Source organism: Bolinopsis microptera, chromosome 4 (genome assembly GCF_026151205.1).
Source record: "Bolinopsis microptera isolate Bmic1 chromosome 4, MBARI_Bmic_1.0, whole genome shotgun sequence".
Taxonomy (NCBI): domain Eukaryota; kingdom Metazoa; phylum Ctenophora; class Tentaculata; order Lobata; family Bolinopsidae; genus Bolinopsis; species Bolinopsis microptera.
Window position 1 is genome coordinate 7,140,514 of NC_087075.1, and position 20,183 is coordinate 7,160,696.

The 20,183-nt window shown below is 37.4% G+C and overlaps 2 protein-coding genes across 3 annotated transcripts in view; one reads left to right on the forward strand and one right to left on the reverse strand.

Moving 5' to 3' along the window:
- The window catches only part of LOC134814074 (uncharacterized), an 88,870-nt gene that overhangs the window by 55,333 nt on the left and 13,354 nt on the right, over nucleotides 1-20,183 (reverse strand). The window lies entirely within an intron of this gene.
- LOC134814156 (uncharacterized) lies at nucleotides 193-13,611 on the forward strand. 2 transcript variants are annotated; one of them, XM_063822193.1, is made up of 8 exons: nucleotides 193-1,613; nucleotides 1,846-2,023; nucleotides 2,654-2,791; nucleotides 10,381-11,207; nucleotides 11,499-11,615; nucleotides 12,492-12,664; nucleotides 12,872-12,992; nucleotides 13,173-13,611. In XM_063822193.1, exons 1-8 carry the CDS (start codon nucleotides 1,491-1,493, stop codon nucleotides 13,218-13,220), a joined length of 1,725 nt encoding a protein of 574 aa, XP_063678263.1. In that variant the 5' UTR covers nucleotides 193-1,490; the 3' UTR covers nucleotides 13,221-13,611. The 2 variants fall into 2 exon arrangements, with proteins under 2 accessions (XP_063678263.1, XP_063678264.1); XM_063822194.1 differs by having other exon boundaries at nucleotides 12,507-12,664.

Here is a 20,183-nt window from a genome sequence, read left to right on the forward strand (position 1 = left end):
AAAAAAGCTCCCCTTCAAAAATCGTCCAAAATCTCTTTTTATATTCTGATGATTTTGCAGGCTATATACTGTAAGAGCCCAGATTTCCACTCAAATACTTAGCTTGCCACTGCATAATGCTATAGGACAACGAAATCAAATTGAACCTTACAAATTCCACTTATTTATATACTAGCATAACATTTCTAAATTATTCCAACTCATTACGATTATTTTTTAGTCGTAAGGATGCAAGGACGATATCCTTGCATCCTTGTATCAATGTATCATTATCAACACTACCTTAAGGTTCTCCATGACTCAGATGACATTCATTTTGATTTCGTGAGATCTCAACTCGATGAAAAGAATCCAACAATACTCTGCCATCTCCGAGACGTGCAGAAATTCTTACTATGGAAAGCAGAACATTTCAGAGAAAAGACAATTTGAGAAAAGACAATTTTATTATTTATCACCAATTCAATACACAATCAATCAATAAATATATATCCGAATAAAGTTGGTTAAACTTAATCAGCACTGAAGTTCAGGGCTGTGATTTAAGTGACATTGCCCAGAGAAACCTAGAACACATTTTGTTACTGCCCCAAAAGACTTATAAGTACACCAAAGGAATGATACAGCAATTCACAGAACTTCTTTGGCAAGAAAGTATACAAAACCTACTGATGACGGAAGGATGGTCTGAAATTCCAAGAGTCTCCTGCAGCCCCCTTCCTATCCCCTTGGGAGTAAGCCGCGAGGTGGAAGTATTGGTTATGAGTCTCTTGTACAAGAACAATCTACTGAACTCGTTTCTCTTCAGAGTTGACAGAGCAGGGGCCTCTCCGCTATGCATTTGTGGCTCAGATGAGCAAACAGCACTGCACCTACTTTCAAGCTGTGAACTTGTTGACATGGATTTAAAATGTCAAGCTAAACGCATCATCACCCTGTGATATTGTCATAATATTATGGCAATAGCTTTTCTATTTGAGCTGCTTAGTTCACAGAAAAGCAGATATAATGGGCTGCTTTATATTGATATTTTGGAAACAGTTTGTTTCAGTAACCATTGAGAACCAGTGCTCTTTGGTAACTGCATCTTCAACCTCAGTTTCATTTTGAAACGTCGAGTGACTGGTAAAGTCAAATATTTTGTTCTATGAACATTTATTCTAGTATTTTGAAGTGTAGTAATTGTTAATATCTTTAATTTTATACTGAATTATTGAGGTTTTATAACATTTTAGCGGGTATAATTTGTTATGTGGGTATTTAAAATTAGTCTGTTGGAATTTAAAGTTTTTGATCTTTACTATTTATTGTTAATAAAATGCTCATTGTAGCCAGTTATTTTAAGATTTTCATCATCATCATCATCATCATGTATCATTGTATCCTAATACATGCATTACATTAGATTGAACATTAAGTCTACCTCGGTATTATTATTATAATTATATTATTATAAATTATTATCAACCAATTTCTTGCAGCAACAACTCATGTCTGTAACAAGAGAATACATCAATGATAAGAATATCGAGACACTGTTTGAGGAGCTAATGAGGCTTGTGATTAGTAACAAGCCTGAAAACCCCATTCACTTCTTGATTCATACTTTGCAGGTTTGAATTTTTGTGTGGTTTTAAAATAACGGTTATCACAAAGAAAACAATCGATCGTATTATGTTTCATCATGTTTTTAGCAGTGCACCCAGTTGTGTAACAAATGCTAGGTCAGCCTGGCTTCGTTGCGCAAAAGATGTAACATAGTAATTAGTAACACTGTGTGTATACGTTTATTTTTAGATTGGACTTTAGCATAAGCTTGTTTATCACATTGCCTCCCTTTTTCAGGATAAAGGAAACTCACTTTTACAAGGAAAAAAGAAAAAAGAGATCTCCTCAGATGGACCAAGAAGACATCGACAAAGTACAAAAAATATATCATGTGATGGGCAGGCACTTAACATACGAAAGAGCTTAGAGAGAATTCTTCCAAAGTCTGTTGACCCAAAACCTACGTTACTTTCCGGTAAAGATTGATTATTTTTTCACTGCAAGTTTTAAATCTCATGTGTACCGAAATTTGAAGTTGTCGAAACCTGATTTACGGAGACCATTTCCCTAATCCCAAAATCCAAATGTTTTGGATCATCCAACCACGTTTTACCGTGGTTGTGACCTATTCCCCCGTAAATCAGTGTTTTACTGTAATAGTGTAATTAGTTCAAATGTAACAAAATCTACAGATGAACAACAAATAAAAACCACAAATTACACAGTTAATTTAGAAACATTCTTCATAATAAAAATTGATAAATTAAAAGACATTGAATTATTAAATAAAAGTTTATTTTCCGGCTTATTTTCCGGCTTATTTTCCGGCTTATTTTCCGGCTTATTTTCCCAGTCTGCTTCTGTATTTGACTGATATACTAGAAATTCGGTCATGGATCTCGTTCAGTTTAGCCTCAGGATTTTTCTGTTTGATCTCTTTTGGTCCACAGGCCCAATTATGAAAATAACAGCCCGTATAACAACGTTTCATTTTCTATTCCCAACTCAGTTTACACTAAATGATTATTCAAAGTATTTTGAACACATAATTGTAATAAATAATATTGATATTTAATAAATAGTAAATTAACAGAAAAATTCCCAGATAAAGAAGAACAGAGAATATCTAGTCTAAATGTGACTCTACCCAATACTTGCAACGAAGAGAAATTGGATGAAAACTGTAGCGACATTGTTGTGTCCACAGAATATGTTCAAAAAGTGCAAAGCATTTTTACCTTTGGTAAGTTTTCATAAGCTACACGTTATGATATATATATATATATGAGACAAGAGAAACGCCATCTTCAAATGTGAGAAGGATTAGGAATCCTACTACATTAAATCGATTCCTTCTGTAATGTTCTCAATCTTATCTGTTGTCATTTTACTCACACCACGGCATCAACTTTAACATGACTTTCCTCAAAAACCGTGAGAGAAATACAGGGGGCCAAAAGTTGGGGCACATACGTTGGCGTTAATAGCTAAGTCAGTGAGTGGCTGATTGAGTTAATTTTTTTCTAGAATGACTTGCTATTACCACTCATTTGAGGAATATATCGAATCAAAGAATATTCATGTTAATTTTTTTCGAATGAAGGTTTATTTTCGCATTTGTTTGATGGATAAATTGTATTGGATCGTGATTGGCCATTCCAATTACATTTGCTCTGAAAAAATGAGAGTTCTAGCTTCTCAGTTGACCGAGATATGAAGCATAGCGAGTTTATTCATTACGTGTGATTGGGCTGATACTAGATCCACATTATGGGAATCGTGCAGAGAGCCTAATTACGATATTAGAACAAGCTATCACAGAGCCTAATATAACGAGATAAACAAATTGCTTGATAACTTCGTCATTTTACATCAGTTTTACGCCATCTTTTTATATCATATTCCTGATTTCATGACATATAGCAATATGTTACAACGGAGTCTTTAAACATGTTTAACATGTTCACAAACACGAGTATACGCAAATTAATATTGATTGGATATGGACCCTGAAAATTTAATTCTCAAATTTTGGTTTCGGAATCCTCGAATGATTAGTTACAGTATACCATCTGCAAAATTAAGTCTCAAATAATTAAAACACGGCGGTGATATAAGACCCAACATATGTGCACTGACTTTTTCAACCGCGCATTAGTCATTGAAAATATTCTTATCGCTACCTTACTCCATGGTCTTTATCTCGTAATTCATTCGATATCCATGAGAATATTCAACTTAACTGCAGAATTGAAACAACAATCAAATAATATGTCATGGAAATAACAATGGAAAAAGAATTTGATTTTCATTAAAATTGCACATTGGCCATGATAACGATCCTTTTATGAATTAGTGCTGTTTGTGTTACAATAATCGCAGTGCTGTTTGTGTTACAATAATCGCAGTGCTGTTTGTGTTACAATAATCGCAGTGGCTGTTTGTGTTACAATAATCGCAGTGCTGTTTGTGTTACAATAATAGCAGTGCTGTTTGTGTTACGATAATCGCAGTGCTGTTTGTGTTACAATAATCGCAGTGCTGTTTGTGTTACAATAATCGCAGTGGCTGTTTGTGTTACAATAATCGCAGTGCTGTTTGTGTTACAATAATCGCAGTGCTGTTTGTGTTACAATAATCGCAGTGCTGTTTGTGTTACAATAATCGCAGTGGCTGTTTGTGTTACAATAATCGCAGTGCTGTTTGTGTTACAATAATCGCAGTGCTGTTTGTGTTACAATAATCGCAGTGCTGTTTGTGTTACAATAATCGCAGTGCTGTTTGTGTTACAATAATCGCAGTGGCTGTTTGTGTTACAATAATCGCAGTGCTGTTTGTGTTACAATAATCGCAGTGCTGTTTGTGTTACAACAATCGCAGTGCTGTTTGTGTTACAACAATCGCAGTGCTGTTTGTGTTACAATAATCGCAGTGCTGTTTGTGTTACAATAATCTCAGTGCTGTTTGTGTTACAATAATCGCAGTGCTGTTTGTGTTACAATAATCGCAGTGCTGTTTGTGTTACAATAATCGCAGTGCTGTTTGTGTTACAATAATCGCAGTGCTGTTTGTGTTACAACAATCGCAGTGCTGTTTGTGTTACAACAATCGCAGTGCTGTTTGTGTTACAATAATCGCAGTGCTGTTTGTGTTACAATAATCTCAGTGCTGTTTGTGTTACAATAATCGCAGTGCTGTTTGTGTTACAATAATCGCAGTGCTGTTTGTGTTACAATAATCGCAGTGCTGTTTGTGTTACAATAATCGCAGTGCTGTTTGTGTTACAATAATCGCAGTGCTGTTTGTGTTACAATAATCGCAGTGGCTGTTTGTGTTACAATAATCGCAGTGCTGTTTGTGTTACAATAATTGCAGTGCTGTTTGTGTTACAATAATCGCAGTGCTGTTTGTGTTACAATAATAGCAGTGCTGTTTGTGTTACAATAATCGCAGTGCTGTTTGTGTTACAATAATCACAGTGTTTTCAGTAGATGAGTAGATGATCCTTGGTTCAGGTAACTGTTTTGCTTCGAGCTCTTCACTTCTCCCGTTTCTTGCCTGCGTTAGTGCGTTGACCACTCAATTTCTCTTTCCAATTTTAAGGAAACTGCTATTTTATATTGATATCATCCGTTTCGGCTGATAAACATTACGTAGTTAATTTGTTCCGAAAAGTAAATTTTATGTGTTATTTATTGGCCTGGGTTTACCTGTTAAGCCTTTAAGCGATTCATGTTTGACTGTAGTAAGTAGTTCCACAGCCAACTTAAAGTTTCATTTTTACCAACTGGCAGGGGACTTCGAACGATGTAATGATACATATCATTATATCGTTCGAAGTCCCCTGCCGGTTGAAATGAAACTTTAAAAATGAAGCTTAAAAAATGAAACTTTATTTACAAATAGAATTACATATTATTTGGTATTATATTATACTGCTCAATGGTCATTTTGATTATAACGGATTATAACGATTGATCTTGAGCGTACCAACTACCAATGCAAGCTATAGCACCAGACCCAAAGTAGCAGCTAAGTCGTTGTTGAATTGTAGTGATAAGAGATGAGATAAGAGAGCTCAGTAATCATTGTTAGAACTTTAGAACCCTTCTGTGGGTTACTGGATTACAAAGAATACACAATTATAACAAAACAAATATAATAATAAAATTAGAGTAATACAATGAAAACGTGCAAAACTTGTGTTACTTTGCAATCTCTTGATACTCAAACAATAACTCCAATTAAATCTAGGAATGGATAAGTGAATGATCTGAATGACTCAACTCACTCTACTTAATTACAACCTAGCTACTATATAAACATCTCAACACTATAATAAATTAAATGTAAATAAAGTCTTCTTTAGATTAAACTATTAAATTATCTTCTTAGTATAAACTACAAGATATCTTACAGAAACTCCTGTTTCGTTAAACTCCTGTTTCGTGTAGGCTTCTCTATATTAGGTGAATACTTGTTGATGAAATGGAACTAAAACTGGAACTGATAAAATAATCCTGGGGGAAACTACCGTGAGAGAATAGTAAAAGGAAAAGTAAAACCAAGTGAAACTAGAAAAGGGAAAGAGGAAGCAGGAACTCCTAGACAAACAAACTATACTATTTAAACTATAAACTACTTACCACTCTTTCCGCGTCACAGAACACAGATCGTATCTGTCGACCGGAATCTGTGGAACACTTAAATACTGGACACTCCTCTCTCTTCTGCTAAACCGCTAGAGTCTGGAGTCACTTAAATACTGGACACTCCTCTCTCTTCTGCTAAACCGCTAGAGTCTGGAGTCACTTAAATACTGGACACTCCTCTCTCTTCTGATAAACCGCTAGAGTCTGGAGTCACTTAAATACTGGACACTCCTCTCTCTTCTGCTAAACCGCTAGAGTCTGGAGTCACTTAAATACTGGACACTCCTCTCTCTTCTGCTAAACCGCTAGAGTCTGGAGTCACTTAAATACTGGACACTCCTCTCTCTTCTGCTAAACCGCTAGAGTCTGGAGTCACTTAAATACTGGACACTCCTCTCTCTTCTGCTAAACCGCTAGAGTCTGGAGTCACTTAAATACTGGACACTCCTCTCTCTTCTGCTAAACCGCTAGAGTCTGGAGTCACTTAAATACTGGACACTCCTCTCTCTTCTGCTAAACCGCTAGAGTCTGGAGTCACTTAAATACTGGACACTCCTCTCTCTTCTGCTAAACCGCTAGAGTCTGGAGTCACTTAAATACTGGACACTCCTCTCTCTTCTGCTAAACCGCTAGAGTCTGGAGTCGAACCGATCTTCCTTCTCCCCAACACTGTATATACATCACTGGAACTAAACCTTTGCTAAAGGGAAATACAGGGTTAGATAGGTTGAGTACATTCACAAACTACAAGGTAACGAACTTAAATAGAATTAAGATTCTAACAATCATCGCGTAATAAAACTACACACATATTACAATGACATTAATATTGTTGTAACTTTTGACTTCATTTTCATTGTCCTGCATTTATTTTAGAGTGGGGTTACAATGAAAATGAATAGATTTGGAATCACTAAAATCATATCTTATAATTATGCTAGATGATAATTTACCCAAATTAAAATCCATAATTGAAATATAATGTGTTACATACTGTATTATATCTTTTAATATTGATTATCGGATTTAATAGATAGAAATTCTTCAAAAAAGTTGTCTATGAAACGTTCGGCCGACAAGTTCTCCAAACCTATTTAACCAGGTTACAAAGAAATAGTCCCAACGTTAAAAACACACCGAGTCCGGAAATCACAGCTATAGTTGGAATTTCACCCTCTTCTGTCAAAGACAGGGCTGATACGACAGTTCCCAAAATTGAAGAAACACTAAGAACAACGTTGTAGATCTTGGCAGCCTTTTCTCCGAGGCCGCTGTTGTCCAAATTCCACTTTTCGTAAAGGTAAAACTTGGTAGGGGTATAGAGATTAACATGGCAAGCCTCCCCTAGTCCAATTAGAACTAATCCTATCACCACTTGGTAGGTGAAGTCAAAGAATTTGAAATCACTTGTTGTCGCTCCGAATGCCATTACTGCACCAATGTGATAGAAGAAGTTTCCTATCGCCATAGTGGTTATGAAATTAAACTTTTTAATTCTACCTGCTATAAAGCTCAATGTCAAAGCAGAAATTAATGAGACAATGCTGAAGATGTGCAGAAGTTTTACGGCTGAATTAAGAGAAATTGTGGTGGAATACAAGATCCTCGCTGGAAGCACATATGTTATGAGATCACATACCGCATTATTCAGGAGCAAGACTACATCGGGAAAGTAGAATGCGATTTTTTGTGACCATAGCGAAATTGGTTGAGGACAGATGCTCTTACTTCCATCTGTCGATTCTTGGGGCTCCTTGTCGGTGGAATTAACTTTTTGTCCACAACTATTCTTCGCCTCTATGTTTGTTAGGAATGGCAGCACTAAAAGAGGGAGGATGTTGAAGGAGGCTATACCAAAACCAACTAATACCCACCCACCAGCTACAAATAGCTCAGTGCCTAATATTGCTGAGACGATTGCCCCAACTTGTATGAAGCTGCTAATTAAGATCATCGCCTTCTTATCTTCCTTAAGATATAAATCTATAACCTCTCCCTGAAATACATTAATGATAACTACATCTGCAATATAGAAAATAAATACATTAAAGTTGGCAATTTTTGAATGCTGTAAATCATATGCTCTGCACTTGGCACAGTTTACAATTTAAATGGTAAAAAAGATAGATGACCGGAGATAAAATAATTCCTCACCTGAACTAACACAAGCATGATGCCCATTGAAAACCCCTGAATACCCCTCAGTAATGCTATAGTTCCGAAAATACCTGAAGCACCAGAGTTCATATCAATGAAAACTTTGATCAAAGCCATCATGGAGGAGCAGATCAGGTTCAAAAGGCTCGCACACAAATATCTTTTGAAAAGGGACGCGTTTCTGATGGTTTTTGGTAGAAAGTTGTAAATGTATGGGCCAGCAGGCGACGTTATTAGAGCTGCAGAAATGGAAACAGTGCCTGAAAAAAAAACAGTGATACTTGGACATTATTTTACTTCTATCTCGATGCATCTTCCATGGAACTGCAGCTAAAGATAATGCGAACATTTTAATGTCTGGAAAAGCTCGAAAGTTTGTAATTGAATATGTTATCAGAATCTCACTCACCTATTATGGTACTGAAGCCAGATTTTTTGAGGAAGTCTAAATAAAATCCGGAGGGATACAGCCGGGTCATAAATACGACGTACATTCCAAGGCAAGCAAAGATCACTATTGTCCTCCGATGGCATATTGTCATTCCTGCAAAGGTTATAATTAAAGGTAGTCTTGGACATTTCGTATTGTGAATTCTAAGTCACCGTACAGAGTACAGACTATGGAGTATTCTTGCTTTCGTGCTCGTAAAATAACTGAAAATAAATATTTACCCTCCGAACGTTCTTTGTCATCTGATGACACCGGTTTGTCGTCATCGTTCCCTTCTGAAGTATCACCAAAAGCAGTAATTTCCAACGTCTGGCTAGGGTCTGAAACTATGATTTATCGTCAGCCTATCGTGAAAATTCTTGGAATTGCAAAATGCAAATGGATGCACTATTTGCTATTACATTTTTTTAAAGTAATGATTCAACCCTATTTAACCGGAAAAAGGCAAGTAACGTGAAAATTTTCAATTTTGCTGATCACATTTTGTTTTGTTTTGAGTAGATTCACTTCCAGAATTATCGAAGTCCTGAACGTTCAAAACAGAATTCGCTATGACCAAGTTTTCGTTTAAAATGTTTCTGTCTGAAAATGACTCCAATGATAAAAATGTTACTCTAATGATAAAATTTAGCCCATTCTCCATGAAGCAGCAGTATGTAGGACTCTTGACAGGAGAGGTCACTGGTCACTGGTCACTGGTCACTGGTCACTGGTCACTGGTCACTGGTCACTGGTCACTGGTCACTGGTCACTGGTCACTGGTCACTGGTCACTGGTCACTGGTCACTGGTCACTGGTCACTGGTCACTGGTCACTGGTCACTGGACCCAATGACCACTCATGCTGTCTACCATTATTTTAAAATATCCATTTTTCCCAGCTATCCGCGGCTCTTCGGGTCTTTATTCAGTGGCCATGGTACATATTTTTGGCTGATTTTTCCTGTAAATAAACAACTTTAGGAAAATATGACTGCTGCACTCCTTGAGGAGGAGATAGTCTAAACGCGGTAGTTAGCGCTAGCTATGCGATATTGTCGAACCTAATAGTTTGCACAATAAATTTAATAGATCTGCAGTGTTGTACTTAGTTTAAAACGTGTTACGGTGTTACCACACATTTTACACATTTTACCACACATTTTATAACCAAGTGAAACGTCTATCTAATGGGCTGATTTTTATGGTTTAAACTTAATGGCCAAACAGGAATCAAACTGCAGAGTGCAGCTCTCTATCTTGTTTCTGAATTGAATCAAACGTGGGGCTGGGGGCAACATTCAATGTTCCATTAAATTGTTAAATTGGTTAACTTCACCCTAAGTTTGTCCAATAACTGTCCGCAGTTATTTTCGTATAAATGTGGCGCGCGGCAACATTTAATTATTGCAAAACAAATAAAGAAGCAGTGAGTGTATTGTTTCAACTAGCTCGATCGATCGATCTATCTATAGAACAGTAATATTCAGAAACGATATAAACAGTCTACGTCTGGTGATAATGATTTAAATATTGCTATTCTCTGGATCGTGTTTATAAAGGTTTATAAAAATATATTTATTTTATATTTCAGGTCGAGCGAAGGATAGTCCAGCTGGAAAAGAAACATCCAGCAGTAAGAAAATGGATAGAGAAAATGAAGAAAATAAAGGTACAAAAGAGGGCTCCGACAAAGAAAGTGTGGCTTCAAAAGGGGGCTCTGACAAGGAAAGTGTAGCTTCAAAAGGGGGCTCTGATAAGGAAAGTGTAGCTTCAAAAGGGGGCTCTGATAAGGAAAGTGTAGCTAAAAAAGGGGGCTCTGATAAGGAGAGTGTAGCTAAAAAAGGGGGCTCTGATAAGGAAAGTGCAACTTCAAACGGGGGCTCTGATAAGGAAAGTGAAGCTTCAAAAGGGGGCTCTGATAAGGAAAGTGTAGCTTCAAAAGGGGGCTCTGATAAGGAAAGTGTAGCTTCAAAAGGGGGCTCTGATAAGGAAAGTGTAGCTTCAAAAGGGGGCTCTGATAAGGAAAGTGTAGCTAAAAAAGGGGGCTCTGATAAGGAAAGTGCAACTTCAAACGGGGGCTCTGATAAGGAAAGTGTAGCTTCAAAAGGGGGCTCTGATAAGGAAAGTGATGCTTCAAAAGGGGGCCCCGACAAGGAAAATGAAGCTTCAAAAGGGGGCTCTGATAAGGAAAGTGAAGCTAAAAAAGGGGGCTCAGACAAGAAAAAGGAAGACAAAAATAGGGGCTCAGATAAAGAAAATAAAGCTACAAATAGGGCTTCAGATAAGGAAAATGAAGGAAGAAAAGCCAAGTTTGATAAATGTGAGAAATTCAATGAAGTTGTATCTGAGACAAACTCGGTTTTGGTTACAGCTAGTTGTGACTTGAGTGAAGTACCCTCCTGGTCTAACGGACTACTGGTATGTAATTTTTGTTTAATTTATAAATTTAAACTTAAAGAGCTCAACAGCGACAAATTAATATAATTTGGCGCCCGCGGGGTCAGCGGGGCCCTTCGTTACGCCACTGACATTTAGTACATAAGGTTTCATTTTTCATTGTTCATATTCAGTTGTGAAGTTTTTTCCCCAGTATAAATTTGTATCTGAACAGGTTTTATGCACGGTAACATAGTGATCGCTTTCAATTAGAGAAAAGAAGCTGTATCGCTTGTTTATGCTTAGAATTATAATAGTTGTACGTTTTTGCAGGAAATTGAAAGCTTGTACTGTGGGGAAGACGAAACAATTACACAAACAGTGAACGAGAGTAAAGCTGTAAAAAGACTACAAAGTTCAGCACCTCCCCCAGCCGTTCTTACTAAACAGGTATCCTCACACCACGTGTAGTGACGTCACACCACGTGTAGTGACGTCACACCACGTGTAGTGACGTCACACCACGTGTAGTGCTGTAAAAAGACTACAAAGTTCAGCACCTCCCCCGGCCGTTCTTACTAAACAGGTATCCTCATTTCCACTGCTCACTGTTCAGTAGTTCTAGCCTCTACTTCCCACTACCATTCTAAGTAAACCACTATTTCCCTGCTCAGCAACTCTAGTCTATAACCCCCCACTTTACTAATCAAACAAGTACGTCCGCAAAATGAGGGTATTAATTTGTCCATTTGTGGTGCATCCCGCTGGCTTCTTTCTAGTTTCAACTGGATGAAGACAGAACCCAGTTCGGAAATAACTGTTCCTAGAATCTAATCACTTTTTCTAAAATATGCAAATAGTTTTAATCTTGCTAAGTCCGCCTGCTTGTTATTCGCGAGGTACCAGGTTCGATTCCCAGCTGAGCTACCAGCCATGGGGTGAGCGTCGTTGAGCTAAGGATTCTGAGTGGTCCACTCAGCCGAATTTTAGAGAAATCGGGTGTGAGGGTTAAATGAGGAGCTGCCCATTGCAGTAAAGTCTCGGGCGAAGAAATGTATAATTGAATCCATCGGCTTCCTGTTATTGGCTGGTTACACTCGTGTAACAATGTGGCTGTTGGAATGTCCGAAGTAAAATAAGGGTTAGATTATGTACGTAGTTACTGAAATCAGCTTAAAAAGAGGTAATGTTCCTCAAAGCAGAGCTTTCCAGTATCCAGCAAATTAGGGTCCTCAAAAAAGGAGCACTGTTCATGCTTCCCGAAACGCTGTTAGAAATGAAAACAGACGTCTATAAGGTGTATTAAAATCCCTAACCAAATATTAGATAATATACCGCCAGAGTGAAGATTTGATATTGCGGGAGGAAGTGTTTAAGTCAGCAAATACCACACCCTCTACAAACGCACGGCACATTCGGGGAGACAGCCCGTGTAACACTATCTTCTTTGAGGAGAGCGCAGAGGATATACCTTTTATACAGCAACCAAGTCAACAAGTGTACGTTCACTCGATTTGTCACACATAATAGTGGATTTACAAGTGTACTTAACACATTTTAACATATTTTAACATATTTTAACATATTTTAACATATTTTAACATATTTTAACATATTTTAACATATTTTAACATATTTTAACATATTTTAACATATTTTACCATTCCCAAGCTCGATGGTACTCCTGGTTAAATTCTTCCTTTCAGGTTACTGCTCCAAATGCCACTAGAAAGACCGCCAAGGTTGCAAGACAAACCGAGGAAATTACAAACACAGAGATATGCAGTTCTCTCGTCGCCCTCCGGAAACGGGGACGATTTCTCCATCGTAAGTAGCTGCAGGTAGCCTGAGTTGTCCTAGAAATAAGTAGTTGCTATTAGTATATAGAAGGGGAGCAATACACTTGAATCTTGAACACACATGATGATTTAAGTAAGAACAAGCCTCACGAATTACGAAATAGTCAATTTATATTTAGTATAAACTACTAAGATATAAATCTTTCAGAGTGAGTTATCGGGATCCCCCTGGACATACGCTGAATCAGTAAACTGACACAGTTCCCTCACACCACGTGTAGTGACGTCACACCACGTGTAGTGACGTCACTAAAAAAAGACTTGTCGAGTCTTTTTTTTTTAATACTTTACCACAGTTTTTGGTTGAGTGACTTGAGTGACCAGTAAATAGAATGGTATGATTTTGATTTTTGACTTTACGAGGATAGACCGTTCGATTACTTCTTTTATTTCTTCAATATTTAATATCATATGACAAGATGTACGATCTTAGCTATATCTAGTAGTAGTAGTAGTAGTATTTTGCATGTTTTATCAGATTTATTTTTGTATTAGCTGTTGTTAATATTTTAGTTAAACTAACTGCCGTTTTATGTTTATGAATGCTGCTTTTATTTGTAAAAGTTTAAATTAAATTAGTTCCAGAATATGACGATGTTTATTTCCCTTTATCATTATACAATTGTCATCAGTCATCACTTAAACTGCAGTTCTCAAAAAGAAATGATAATAATAGTTACCCTTAATAATCAAATCATATTCATTGGCCTACTTAATACTATACCTGGAGACGAGGCTCAGTGGAGATAGATGACAGACTGAGCACGCCACAGTAATGCCGTAATGGCACAGTAATGCCGTAATATGGCACAGTAACGGCACAGTAATGCCGTAATATGGCACAGTAATGCCGTAATGGCACAGTGATGCCGTAATATGGCACATTAATGTCGTAATGGCACAGTAATGCCGTAATATGGCACAGTAACGGCACAGTAATGCCGTAATGGCACAGTAACGGCACAGTAATGCCGTAATGGCACAGTAATGCCGTAATATGGCACAGTAATGCCGTAATGGCCGACTATGCCTTTCTATCTGCTAACTGTCTAAAGTTGGTTTGATTTGAAACGTTCATCAAATAATACAGAACTTATATAAAAAATAATGGCGACAAAGAATGTTTCGGCTGGCAAGTGGAAAAACAAAAAAGCTCAGGCTGGTTAGGACAGGCACAAATAAACAGGACTTAACTGTACTATGACTATGTGATATTCTGATAAGGGAAACCAGTAACATCCATGTTGGAACACATGTGCTCTTACTCTGGCCCCATAAGTTTTAACTTATTTAACTTATTATCTGACCTTGTTCCATGTTTTAAAAACAAAGTTTTGACTCTGTAACACTAACCAGAACTAGCTTGCTAGTCTATCGCTCGCTCTTCTCACTGCATATTCAGGGAGCTTGAAAAGAGCGCCGCGCACAGGGATCGGCGAGCCAGGTAAACCATGCAGGACGCAAATGATCGGAGAGGAATAACTAAAGAGTTTTTAGCTGTTCATTTTACATTCTGCCGTATTATTGTAAACTTCTAGCTTGAAAAGTACGTATTCATATTGTGATATTACACCAATGTAACAAAACGAACGATAAATTAGGGCCTGTCGTGATATCATGGATCGCTTAGGTTCCACCAGGATCTGGTAGTCCTCATAATTCTGCGGCCTCTATGTATCGTCATCTCGTACAACTCTTTAAGAATCTTAGGGATTTGGCATGTGAAAATTTGCAGCCTTCCAGAAATTGATTGGGTTAACGAGGTGTCGTACGTCACCTCAAGATCGGGTGACAGGGGGCTGACCAGGCCAGAACCCAATTGATTGGGTCTGAGGTCACGTGATTATGAGCCTGAGGTCACGTGACTATGACGTCACCAGACCTTGTTCTCTGTTTCCCGCTCATTGGACCAGGTGAGCTTGCATGCTTGTGAATGTGGGTGTAAGTACAGCTGTACTGTAGTTTATCGTCGATAAATGCATAAAATATGTACAACAACGGATGGTCAAAAAAACTTCAAAAAAAAACTTATTTTCACTGGGGTGCGAGTCAAAAAATATATTCTAGACATATTTTTTAGATATATAATGTATTATATTTGCAGTGCTAAGTTAGGTGTCATATATTCGTTAACTAGGTATTCAATTTGATCGGCTCATGTCCCATGATGATGTGATCCTGATTCGAGCGTGCTAAATCACTCTACAGTCGATCTTCGAGATTATTCTAAAAGGGCCTCCGATGGTTGTAACCAACTTCAATCGATGTATTTTCGGACGCTGATTCCGAATCGACCCCCATAACATATGGTTAAAATGCTCTCCTGACGAGATATTGGCGAAAAACTGTATCGATCACGTGATATGACCGTATAAGGAAGTTAGCCTAATTTCTCGTTAGGGTTAGAGTTTCAGCAAATGTTTTTGTTAACGATTGGGTTAGGGTTAGTGTTGGGATCAGATTAGAGGGTTAGGGTTTCGAAAAGTCGTTCAGAACCAGCTAGAGAACGGGTTAAAAAAGTCACGTGACAGTCGAGTGTAGAGTGATTAATCATCATCCATGCTGATTCAAATATTGATCCTGGCTAAAATTGTGCATTGTGGGTCTGTTAAGGTCATTGCGTATGACCATGTGTAATGGTATTCCACGTGCAATTTAAAATCGTGATTTAAGTTCGTTTCATGTGAAATTTTTATAAATCGGTAAAATGGAGTACGCTTGAATTTGACAAAAGTCCGTACTTTTGGTTATACATCGTGCAACACAAATTGGTTCATGAACAATGTTATATAATAATTTGCCCCTTTTCTCATCCGATTTTCCGGGTAATGCCTCATTTCATTAAAAAGTACGCTTAAATTTGTTGTCATGCGTTGTATGACCCGGTAAAATTTACCCGGAAAATCGGTTAAGATAAGGAGCAACTTATTACATAACATTGTTCATGAACTAATTAGTGCTGCACGGTGTATAATCAAAAGTAAAGACTTTTTTCAAATTCATTGTATCACGTTGTGACCCCCACGGTCGTTTCACCTTTATCGTCCTGACGATACCTAAATGCCTAATATTTTCATTTAAAAATTTAACACTGTCAAAAATTTACAACTTGGCAGCTTTAGCTACAAACACAACTGAACTGCAATTAAATATTGAATCTAAGAAAGTTTTGAATATTAGATTTAACCCCACTCTTGACCCCGGACCTTTAACTGGTATTCCTTTTTCTTATAAATTATCAAACCACGCCGGCCCCGGCCAGTATCTCGCTTAGATCAAAGGTGCTCTAGCCGCCCAGTAAGTTTTAGAAAGCGGTCCATTGTTCAATAACAAGCAAAACACAAATTAATAACAATAGATCCGACAACGTTTGTGACAAGTTGTAGGTTTATAACCTACCAGGACGCGCGTTTATAACATGCCCATGATGAACGCTTATCTCCACAGCTCCACTCAGAAGTTGAGATATCTTGAAATAAGTGCTTCAATCGCTATTCGCGAGAGCGTAAAAATGGGATCTGACCTAATAAATCAACAACCTGAAGTCTGAAGACTTTGAAACCATGCTCTACTCCACTCAATATGATGATTCTGACCATTTTAATGCCCAAGATGAGCGCTTAGCTCCAATTATCAGAAACGGAGATATCTTGAAATAAGTGCATCAATCGCTAGTCGCGAGAGCGTAAAAATGGGATCTGACCTAATAACTCAACAACCTGAAGTCTGAAGACTTTGAAACCATGCTCTACCCCACTCAATATGATGATTCTGACCATTTCAATGCCCAAGATGAACGCTTAGCTCCAATCAGAAGCTGAGATATCTTGTAATAAGTGTGTCAATCGCTACTCGCGAGAGCATAACATTGGGATCTGAACTAATAACTCAACAACCTGAAGTCTGAAGACTTTGAAACCATGCTCTACCCCACTCAATATGACGATTTTGACCATTTTAATGCCCAAGATGAGCGCTTAGCTCCAATCAGAAGCGGAGATATCTTGAAATAAGTGTGATAATTGTTACTCTCGAGACTGCTAATATAGTAAAATCGTATTTTTGGCGATTTCTCAAAAACTAAGTCTCTTAGGCCTTAAGTATCTTCATAGCACTAATATAAACAAGCATCTTAGGCACCGTTTGGTTCATGGCTGAGGTCTGTATCTCAATCAGAAGCCGAGATAATTTATAGTGGGGGTCGCGATATGGGTGCGGTCAAAAAGGGCGTGATTCCGAGAAATGCCCCACTGGTGAAAAAGTGTACCCGAGTCAATTATGTTATTTAGGGTCATGTAAGTCGAATTACATCGAGAAACTTAGCGACAGTCCCAATGTGAGCAGGACTTTTGCCTGGTCCAGGATTACAATCAGCTAAGCTAAGCTCCCAATAAGATTACATAATGTGCACATATTACTCATAATATTAGTTATACAGCATGAGATAAGTGAAATGCAAAATAAGTGGAAAGCAAAATAAGTGGAAAGCAAAATAAGTGGAAAGCTAAATTGATAGATAATCTAAATTACAAAATGTATCTTTATAGATATTAAATATCTTTTTCATCCAGTCTAAGTTCTTTCGAACTAGAGTACGTGTCGAACTAGGGTACGTGTACCATCTGAGAAGTGACAATCAATAACAACACTGATTTCACCTACAGCACGATTTCACGATCCATTGTATGTCTAGTGGTCAAGTTTATGTCTAGTGGTCAAGTTTTATATGTCTAGTGGTCAACTTTATGTCTAGTGGTCAACTTTATGTCTATAGTGGTCAAGTTTAATTAGGCTAACAAGGTTACGTCAGCAGGCGAGTGGGTTAAGAAATGCTTGTGAAAGTGGATTCCTATTTCCTAGAAACCACTTTTCGCCTTGGTTCATGCTGGAAACTTCTTTTGTTTACGTTTCATGCTACCCTGAATAGCTGAATGCCTGATGCTATTGCAAGGGCAATTTAGAATCGTGATTTAAGTTCGTTTAATGTGTCATTTTTATAAGTTGGTAAAATGGAGTACGCTTGAATTTGATAAAAGTCCGTACTTTTGATTATACATCGTGCAACACAAATTGGTTCATGAATAATGTTATATAATAATTTGCCCCTTATCTCATCCGATTTTCCGGGTAATGCCTAATTTTCATTAAAAATTCTAACACTGTTAAAAATTTACAACTTTAGCCACAATTTAACTGCAATTTATTATCGAATCTAAAAAAGTTTTATAAATTAAATTTTATCCCACTCTTGACCCCTTACCTTTAACTGGTAGTGTATTTAACCCAAAATGAGCAGAAATTAGTATCCACTGCACTGACAAAAAATATACAAAACAAGAATATAAAAAAAATAGGAAATGATCGGAATTCCTTTTTCATTCTTAAATCGCCTAGATCAAAAGTGCTCTCGCCGCCCAGTAAGTTTTAGAAAGCGGTCCATTGTTCAATAACAAGAAATACACAAATCAATAACTATTGATCCGGCGACGTTTGTGACCAGTATCTGACAAGATTCGCACTTTAGTTCGACAACTTAAGTTCGCCAGAACTTAGTGGTCAAATTTATGTCTATAGTGGTCAAGTTTTAGGGAAGTTTAAGGCTGATAAGGTTACGTCAGCAGGCGAGTGGGTTAAGAAATGCTTGTGAAAGTAGATTCCTAGGAACCACTTTTCTCTACGGTTCATGCTGGAAACTTCTGTTCACGTTTTATGTTACCCTGATCATTATGAGCCGAAAATATTTTATCGGTTTTTCGAAGTTCGTACCTACATTCGTAAGGCTGTGGATGTTATTGGTTGATGGTTCCATATACTCATTGAGAATGTGATATTTGGTCCTCAGATTTAAAGGACAATGCGTGATTTGTCGCGGAGAACTGAAATAAGCGTGATTCTGCACATGTCGCGATTTCTTTTTGTCCTTGCAAAGGACCCTGTCCCTAGAAAAAATTGTAGACACCAAACTGCATACTCGATTTCACTTACTTTCTATAGTATATTTGACCAAAACCCATAATTGGGTAGAGTGGACCGCTGCCAGTGTCTCTCTTTCCCAAACAAAAGTAAATTATATTAATTTGAATGACCGTCCGTAAATGCAAAATGATACCGAGAATGAAATCGGTCGCTCGCTTTTCCCATTCATTCACGGCTTACGAATTGTAATAAGTTTCGATTAATTACATCAATCACATGCTGCAAAAATCTCTTTGGGTTGCTTTCGGGTCGATAGCTAGTACTTCGGGATAAGGGCGATATAGTTAGTGTCCAATAAGCTGATGTTTATTGGATCTTTATTGCCTAGTTCAGCTGCCTTCGGGTAGTTCTTTTTAATCTATTACAATTGTAATTGTAAAGTATGATGGTTGTACTTGTGGTCATGTTATCGAAACATTTTTTTGCCGATAACTCGCCAGGGAGGATTTTAACCTTATAGTTATATCATTATCATGTGGGGTGATTCGGAATCAGCGTTCAAAAATATATCGATTCAATTTCAATTTGGTTTCAGCTGTTTCGACTTTTTCGAGCTTTTAGAGTGATTCAGAGTGGGCACGCTAGAAATGTTTTAGCATTTCTTGAGTTAGGCACCTATTAGTATTATCAAATCTGAGGTTCATGATAAAAATTAATTGAATAAAGATTAAAGAAAAACTTATTAAAATATATACATAGAAACTACCTAGACGACGAATGATATAATAAGACAACTGCAATTATCCTCAAATAATGATTCGAGGATCAAATTTCTTTTAATCTTTTATATAAATTATATTCAACAAGAATTCAGCTGCAATCGAAGACAGAAGAGGAACTTTTGTTCAATTTAGTGTGACGTGGCTAATTCAGGTCACGACTCTCGCACAAAGTGCACGTGGCAGTGCACGCGGCAGTGCACGCGTTGTGGGACGGGAATTAAGCTGTATTAATACGACTGCAGCAATCGTTCAGTTCTTCATTAATACGACTTGAGATGTCCTCATAGCTCATATCAGGGGACATCTCCTCACTATACTTGATTTTACTTCATACTTGGTCGTCACTTTAATATATTCAAACTTTCATCATGCCTTGGATTTATTTAAACTAAAGCTAGTTGAAATGCCAGCTTCAGTAATTGTTTATAAATTTCATCTAAAATATAAAATGTATGCCACTT